The sequence below is a fragment of the Chrysochloris asiatica genome, unplaced genomic scaffold (assembly GCF_000296735.1).
Source record: "Chrysochloris asiatica unplaced genomic scaffold, ChrAsi1.0 scaffold00034, whole genome shotgun sequence".
NCBI lineage: Eukaryota > Metazoa > Chordata > Mammalia > Afrosoricida > Chrysochloridae > Chrysochloris > Chrysochloris asiatica.
In genome coordinates this window covers 22960577-22969298 of record NW_006408552.1, presented here as the reverse complement: position 1 = coordinate 22969298, position 8722 = coordinate 22960577, and the positions used below count along the sequence as shown (strand labels likewise).

At 47.6% G+C, this 8722-nt stretch overlaps 1 protein-coding gene across 1 annotated transcript; it reads right to left on the bottom strand.

Moving 5' to 3' along the window:
• Positions 1-6927: 6927 nt before the first annotated feature.
• On the bottom strand, positions 6928-7589 carry LOC102842450 (chromosome unknown open reading frame, human C16orf82). Its single transcript, XM_006859892.1, is given in 3 exon segments — positions 6928-7372; positions 7470-7541; positions 7543-7589. Coding segments are annotated over 3 exon segments (564 nt in total).
• Between the last annotated feature and the right edge of the window lie 1133 nt (positions 7590-8722).

Here is an 8722-nt window from a genome sequence, read left to right as displayed (position 1 = left end):
GTTGGAGGAGAATACTGAAAGTGCCATGGACTGCCAAAAGAACCAATAGGTCCATTTTGGAAGAAGTGCAACCAGAGTGCTCCTTGGAGGCCAGGATGGCCAGACTTCATCTCTCATACTTGGGACATATTGTCAGGAGGGCTCAATCTCTGGAGAAGAATATCATATTTGGAGAAGAATATCATAGAAGGTCAGAGAAAAAGAGGAAGATTCCCAATGAGATGGATTGGCCAAGTGGCAGCATTGATGGACTCAAGCGTGGCAACAGTAGTGAGGTTGGCCCAGGATCGGGCAGTGTTTTGTTCTGCTGTACATAAGGTCGCTACAGGTCAGTACTGACTCAATGGCACCACCAACAATAATAACAATTGGTTGAAGCAAGTCACAAGTTCAGCTCAGATGTAGAAGATGGAAAAATAGATTCTTTTTAATGGGAGCAATTGCTAATATTGGGGAAGTTTGTCCAGCCTTCACAAAGGTTTTAAGTAAAAGGGTGATTTTATAGAGATAAGGGAAGGGTAGATTTATGGGGGTATAGTAGATTCAAGGAGTCCTGGTGTGGTGCTGTGGGTTAATGTGCCAGACTGCAAAGGTGTTTGAACTGCAAGGTTGGTGGTTCAAACTCACCAGCTGTTCCTTGGAAACCCTATACAGGGTCATTATGGGTCAGAATCAACTCAATGGCACTCAACAACAACAACTACAGTAGATCCAAGGAGTCTCTGGGTGGTACAAATAGTTAATCTTGACTGCTAACTAGAAGTTCAAGTCCACCCTGAGGAATATTGGGAGAAGGGTCTGGTGATCTATTTCTGAAAAGTCAGCCATTGACAACCACATGCAGCACAGTTCTACTCTGACATACACGGGGTCACTATGATTCTGACTCGACTCAAAGGTAACTGTTCTCTTTGTTTGGTAACAGGTAATGTAATGTCTACCTCAAGATCCATCCCTTCCCCTCTTATTCGTAACCAAATGACAACTTTTACTCCTACACAATACTTTGTGACATGCAGACCAAATGTCTTATTCTCTCATATAGTGAGGAGCGGCATTTTATGTGGATTTTTAGGGTGTCTTAAAAAAAGGGGTAAAGCTTGTCTCCTCCCCTTCCTCTGAAAGCAGATGTGTTGGATGGAACTTGGACAGGAGTCTTCTACAGTCAGCTTGAGATCCTACCTTGAGGAGGGCAGTCTAGAAAGATGGGTGAGCTGGGTTCCTGGTCGCTGTGTATCCACCACACCACCATGTACGCTGTGCCTGTCTAGTCTTGCTTTGAGTGGCTCTCAGTTTCCCCTTCTCTGGATTATTGCTCTTGACCAACTGAAAACCACCTCACCTAAGGGGTGATGCTCACCCCACCCAGGCTATAGGGGTATGGGACGTCAGCCCTGTGGTGCACTTTGAGCTCCGGATTTCTCTGTGGGACCAGGCTGGAACCAGCTTCCCTCTGAGACCTCACCCTTGCGTAGCCCCTTCCCTGCTCTGTTTTGTCTCCTTCAGGTGCCTTCTCCTGGGAACACTCTCTCACTCACTCTCACAGGGACCCCTAAGTCAGTCTCTGTCTCAAGGGATTCCACCTAAGACAGACTATGTCCCACTTCCCTGCCTTTGATGAGCCACTGAACAAGAGCATGACTTTCCCAGCAAGCTCTCTGTTCAAGAACCACAATCCACAAAGTAAATATGTTTTGCCTACAGATTTTGGAGTAGAGCAGAGAGGAGAGGTTAGGAGGCTTGAATCCAACAGACCCAGGCACTGTGGTGTGAAGAAAGCATGGAGGATGACCTCCTCTGGGCCTGTTAGAGGCCAAGGGGCACTTGGGAAGAGAGACCTCAAATTCATTAAATATGTGAGGTCCACCTAGCCAAATCTGTCTCTCTTGCCTCCCTGGCTCCAGGCCTGTTTGAAGTCTGTGGGCTTGCCTCGGTCTACTAGACGGACAGCATTTGTAAGCAACTCTCTCCCCAGCCCAGTTAATAATTCAGGAGCCAGAGCCTGCAGCCAACCTATCACTCCAACCCCGCTGCCACCCTGAACACCGAACTAGTGGACAGGAAAGGAAAAATCATTGTGCTGGCTTAAAAAATGGTTCTTGCTTCAAGTGCTTGCTGATCCCTGTTGTAGGGTGGGAGAGAGCCAGGCGCAGACATATCTGCTGAAAGACAGTGAGAGAAGGAGGGAACAGTCCTGGGGGTATAGGCACACACATGGAACATTACTTAACGGTAAGATCAGAGCCACATTTGTTTTTGAACAGTGTACTGCTGTCGCTCTGGTACAGGTCTTGAGACATCCACTTCTCACCCCCACCTCTTTAGCCATTTTTCCTTCACTCACTGCTAACTCATTTACCCTTCATGGGTGCTGTGGGCATGGAAGGTACAGATGCTTGAGGCATGGGACCTTCCCTTTGTGGGCATGGAGGTGGGTATTGAGGTGGGCATAGAGGGTACAGATGCATGAGGGATGGGATCTTCCTTCCTGGGGCAGACATCTGCACTCATAGCTACAGAAGGTCAATAAACAGCCTTCTTGGAGCTCTGCACAGGGGTGTGATTTGTGGTGGGTTTGATGGGGTTCCTGGAGTCCACAGCAGAGAAAGGAATGTAGAGGGGCCATGAGTAAGAACATGGACTCTGCAGTCAGACAGCCTGGGTTCAAATCCCATGTTTAGACAAGTTAGCAACTTTGTGTCTCAGTTTACTGGTATACAAAATGGGGCTGATACTAGGAGATTGATACAAATGACCTCATTCTGTGGTAAGATAATAGAAAGGGAGTCAGAAGGCCTAAAAACAAAACTCCAACAATACAAAATGCTGACAACTCTACAGCCACTTTAGAAAAGAAGTTGGTAATGTAATTACTTATAAAGTTACATACATTTACCATACCAACCAGCAATTGCATGCTTTTATTCAAGTAAGGAAAACTTAAGGCCATACACCTGTAAGTGATTTAATAAGTGATTATTAACATGGGAACAACCACCATGTATTCTTCAGCAGAGAATGTGGTACTTCTAAGCAATGGAATACTACTTAGCAATAAAAACAAATGAACTACTTGTGCACACAGCAATACGTATTGTGCTAAGTGAAGGGAGCCAACCATATGATGTTATAGAAAAGGCAACAGTGTAGGGTCGGTGGGGATTGGAGAGACACTGACTAGAAGGAGTTCTAGGGAGTTACTGGGGGTTGGGGATGGAAGGATTTGATATTCTGATTGTGATGGTATGCGTTTGCCAAAAGTCACAGAACTAGACATTCATAATGGTGAATCTTACTGTAAGTTATATGTCAATGAAAAAACCTATAGAACAAAAAGATTAGGAGAACAGGAGAGCAGAGCTGCAGAGCTGACATTTGTCAAATGCTTAGAATATTGCCCAGCATAGTCCTGCTGCAAGGGTAAGGCTTGGAAGTGATAGTTCTGGGCACAGACGCTCAATGTCCCTTTGCTCAGGTCTTCCTGTGGTACCCTATCCTCTCAAAGCCTCCTGGCTCTGCCCAACAGGGCCTCTTCCTAAGGCTCTCACCTCAGTGTGTGCCCTCTCTGGTCCATCCTAGTTCTGCCTTCTGTGATCAGGCTGAAATCTTTTATTTGACCTCAGTTTCCCTGTTATGCTTACTCCTTTTATTTGATTTTCGTTGCTGTCATCTTAGCAAAGGAGCCTTGGTACATAGTGGGTTACTGATAACTGCAAGGTCAACAGCTGGGATCTAGCAGCCACTCCTCTGGAGACAGCTAAGGCTTTCTAATCTAGTAAACATTTACAACCTCAGAAACCCTATACACCGTCTCTGTGAGTCAGGACCTACTCCAAGGTACCCAGCCGCTGCCATCACCTTAGCAAGGTTTTAAGAAGCCTTGGTGGCAGAGAGGATTGTGTTGGACTGTTAATCATAAATCCCCTGGTTTAAACTACCAGCTGCTCCACAGGAGAATGAGGAAGATTTCTGCTTCTGTAGATTTATAGTCTCGGAAATCCTAAGGAGAAGTTTTACTCTGCCCTTTGCTGGAGTCCTGGTGTGGTGCTGTAGGATAGGCATTGGACTGTTAACTACAAAGTTGGCGGTTCAAACCCACTGTATACTCCTTGGAAACCCTATACAAGGCTGCTATGAGATGGAACTGATTCAGGGACACAACGTAGGGTTGCTATGAGTTGGAATCGACTCAATGGCAGTGGATTAGCAAGGTCTTGGGAGAAGTGACGTTCCACCTGCGCAGTCCACACGACATTTTGAGTCAGAAATCTGTACTCAGATGAGGCCAGTGAGGATGCTGGAATGCTGCCGGGGAAGGTGTCACAAGGGACAACTTTTAAGCGACCCTTGAAGTTTGGAAGAGATTCACCAGGCAGAGAAAGGAGGAAGGGCATGCCAGGCAGAGGGGACAGCATGTATCAAAGCTGATCTGCCAGAAAGACCAGTTCCGGTTGGAGAAATGTGAAGTTGTTGGTTACGATGGCGTGTGGACGGTTTCAGAGGAAGCATCAGGAAGCAGGGTAGGCAAAATACACCTGGGTCAGTTTGTGAAGAGCCTTGAGTACCATGTGAACTCTTTTTGAAAATGGGAAAATATTGGGAGTTTTAAGCAAGTAGGATTACAACAGACTGTCTCCCTAAGAAGTCTTGTTCTTTCTCTGCACAGCCATCACCGGGTGTGTGGGGCACACTTGTGCCCTGAGCAACATTTCATTGGCCCTGCAGTGGGTTTTCAAAATTTGATTTTTTATTAAGGTGTTTAAATTTGTGAAATTTAAAAATCAAATTTTACTTGGACAGAATTCTGGGTGTCTGGCTTCTCTTTAGATGGACATAGACACCCCAGTTTGCCAAAGCCCTACCTGTTTTCTTATATCACCTAACGCTTATCAATCTTAACCTCAGGGTTGACAGTGGGTTATAAAAGGCAGTGCAGGCAGCATATGGATTGAATTGTGCTGTTAGCCCCGGGGTCCTGGGGTGGCGCTGCAGGATAATGTGCTGGACCGCAAGGTCCATTTGAACTGCAAGGTCATCGGTTCAAACTCACCAGTTGCTCCTTGGAAACCCTGTACAGTGTCACTATGCGTTGGAACCAACTTGACAACACTTACCAACAACAGTCAAGTACTTCGTATACATGCTCATGTAATCCACATCACTATTCTATGTGTGACAAAGCAGTGATTATCCCTACTTTCCAGGCGAGGAAACTGACTCAGGTAGGTTAAAGTATGCTGCCACAGAGAACCAGCTTTGGAGTAGCAGAGTTGGTAACCCTTTACCCAGGGTTCTTTGAAATGTGTTTGTGGCCCACACTCACTATCACCTTAACCTCAGCCAGGAATATATGCATACACACACACAGCTTCTCCTGACCCATTTTATTGTCTTTGGTGCCCCCTCAGCTTACATTCTGGTACCCTGTGGAAACTTGTCTCTGTCCTTTGTCCCTCCAGGTCTGCGTGGCCAGCCCATTGTGGGACTTGGTTGTTCTGAGAAGGGAAGGGGCAGAGAGCTCAGCCCTCCCACCCACCTAGTGGACAGTCATTAAATGGCCCAGGTCACTCCCATCTCAGCTATTTTTGGCTGGCTAGTCTGTTGCCATTAAACATTTATCACACTGCTGCTCCTATCATAGTAAGCACTGTTCCAGCCATTCCGACAAAGGGCGATTTTTGGTCTTTCTTTTCTCTTTGCTGCCTCTGTGGTCCACATAGAGACATGAGTGGGCATTTGCCCTGGGGAGATTCTGGGTTGAGGCTGCCTGGGGATAGGGCTCGGAATGGATTGTGTAAATCTCACTTGGCTGATACTCCTCAAGGATCCTGCTCCCTGTACACAGCGCTCACAAATGTTCTTTCTAAATGGTGCTCCCAGCGGGTTGGGGCCACCTAAGGCCACTCTAGGAGTACTTCCTGGTGAAAGTCACTGTGATGGTGCTCCCGGTTGGAGGTGCTCCCTGTGGACATTGGCTCTGTACATGCTGCTTCTGTGGGCAGTGCCCACCATGGACACGTGCTACAACAGAACTCGGCAGGGACCGAGTTCCCCATGGATGGTGCTCACGTCAGGCGGTTCTGGGCATGGACAATCCCAGCCATAGCTGGTACTTGTTTTTCTTGAACTTGTCAGGGTGGTGCTGGTCACTTAGAACAGTTTCATCATGGGCAGGTCTAGCTTCGTACAGTCTAGCATTATTCCTGGTAATGACGTTGGCACTTCTGTAATAATATCACCACTATGATGGTTCTCAGGACAGGTGGCTTCACCATTGGTGGGCCTTGCTATGGATGGCTCACCACTGAGGTCACAATACTGATGTTATTACCAGTGGTAGTGTTGACATGGGCAGTCCCATCATTGATGGATCTTGAGACAGTTCTTACTAACAATGGTTCTCAATTTTGATGATTGATTGTTGGGTTTCAGTATGGATGATCCTCATCTCTCTTGCTAGATGTGACCTATCTGCTGATGATTCTTACTACAGATGGGATTACCCATTGTGCACACTTGACACTGTTGGGTACTTTCTGAAGTCTTTTCTACTTGTTTTCACTATAACCGCTCTGGACGATGTCTGGGTTTCTGGGTCCTTCAATCCGTTTCTTAGGATTTAGTGGTTGAGCAATTTTCTCATAAAGACACGCATCTCTGGGCAGCTCCTTGCCCTCAACCATCTGGCTGCTGTTTTTCATGTTGTTCTGCGTCTTGTCCTTCTCTAGACTGGTATTGCTGCTGCTCAGCCTACTTTGCACACTGCTGTTCACCCCGATACTCTGGGAGCTGCTGGTTTGGCTGGAGGGTAGGCTGCTTATGGAACTGACCTGGTCACTGCTCACCTGGTAGGTGAGGGCACTGCTGCCCTGGCTGATGAAACTCATGCTGGTCAGACTGTTGGTCCTGCTGCCTGGCAGGCTGGTCTCACGTTTCCCCTCCAGTCTGCTTGCTGCTAACTGCTTGGTTGGTCTTCCGGCTCTTTAACTGGGTGGGAGAGTAGATGGCACACAGATGGCTAGTCTGGTTGCTGCTGACCACCTTGTTGTTGGACCTTCTACTCAACTTTAGGACTTGACAACTGCCCACCAAGCTGACCTCACTGTTTTCAGTGTCCCCCATGTACCCACTGCTCAGCAGGCTGGCATTACTGCATTTCACCAGACTGAGGGGTCTCCTGCTTGCCGCATCACTCTGACTGCTCCCGATGACTCCCAGGTCACTGCATGGACTTCTCAGGAGCTCCCGATGTGCCCCTGCATCCTGGCACGGCCATGCATACGGCTGGAGTTCTGGGCAGGGTGACTGCAGATTTAGATCTTGTCCCTGCACGTCTCTGGCAGAAGATGCTCCCTTTTCATCCTGGAGACTACTGGAAGAAATTTGTTTATCCAGGAGGAGTCCCCCCCGCCCCCCAGAGGCTTCTGAAGTCTGGGTGGTGGCTTGTGTGGGGAGAGGCGGCTCAATTTATAAGGGTCTCCTTTCATTACTGAGTGTTCTGATTGGCTGGCTCCGTTCCCATGGTGATGGTACCTGTGAGGCAGGGCCAGGGTGGGGGGAGAACAATGCTGTCCCCACATCAGTCACATCAGTGGCCTAGGTGGGAGGGGAGCGGTCCCTCAGAAGAGAGGCTGACAGCCAGAAGGGGCAAGAACCAACTTCCAGAACTCTTTCTGAGGGGCCAGTGGTCTCTGCTTTCCCAGCCACCACATCAGGAGACCTGGATGGGAGTCCCACAGGAGCCCTTTCTGAGCTGTGTTTCTTTAGAATGACATCCATCTTTGGAACTTCAGTTTGCCAACTGTGATTCCTTTCCGGGTCTCCCAGGCCTGGCCTGCTCTGGCTCCATGTCTCTCTCACCCAGTGCCTTCCTGTTATGGAGGCTCCACTCCCTCTGACCACTTTCTCATTCTGAGCTCTTAGTTGCTGCAGGGCCTTTTAACTCGCAGACTGTGCCTTCTGCCTGGAATGCTTGTCCTTTGTGTGGTTTATATGTCCCCTCCTCAGGAAGATCCCTCATGCTCTTTAGTTCTTATCTCCTCATGGATGCCCCTTGTGGCATGAATTACAACTTGCAGTTATTTTCCTTTTGTGTGTTGGTTATTTATGACCAGCTCCCTCCATGAGAATGTCAACTTTGTGAGACCAGAGATGTTGCTTTAGTTTCTGGTATGCCTGCAGTGCCCAGCCAGGTACCTGGCACATAGTAGGTGCTCATTAAATAGCTCTTGAATGAATGAATGTTCTTTCCTGGGGTGTGCATCACAGTCATCTGAAGAACTTTTTATTTACTTATTTTTAACTTTTTTATTGTGATTTGGGTGAACATTTACAGAGCAAATTGCTCTTCCATTCAACAAATTGTACAGTTTGCTTCCCGAGGTTGATTGCGATACCCACGATGTAACAGAACTCTTCCCACTCTCGCCCCGTGTTTCCTGTTTCCATTCACCCTTTCTTCCTAACCCTCCTGCCTTTTAAAAATCATGTTTGGATTTTCTTGACCACTGGCTCTTTCTCTTGCTGTACATTGGGATCACTGGGGGTACCTGGGTCTTATCTCAAAGATTCTGAGATAACGGGTCTGGGGCGAGGCATGGAATGAAGATTTTTAAAAGTCTCCCAGATGACTCCAACTTGGAGCCACCATTGAGAGCTCTTGTGTTGAGAGGAGGCTGTGACATACGTGTGCATTTAAGTTTTAATTTTGATGAAATATACA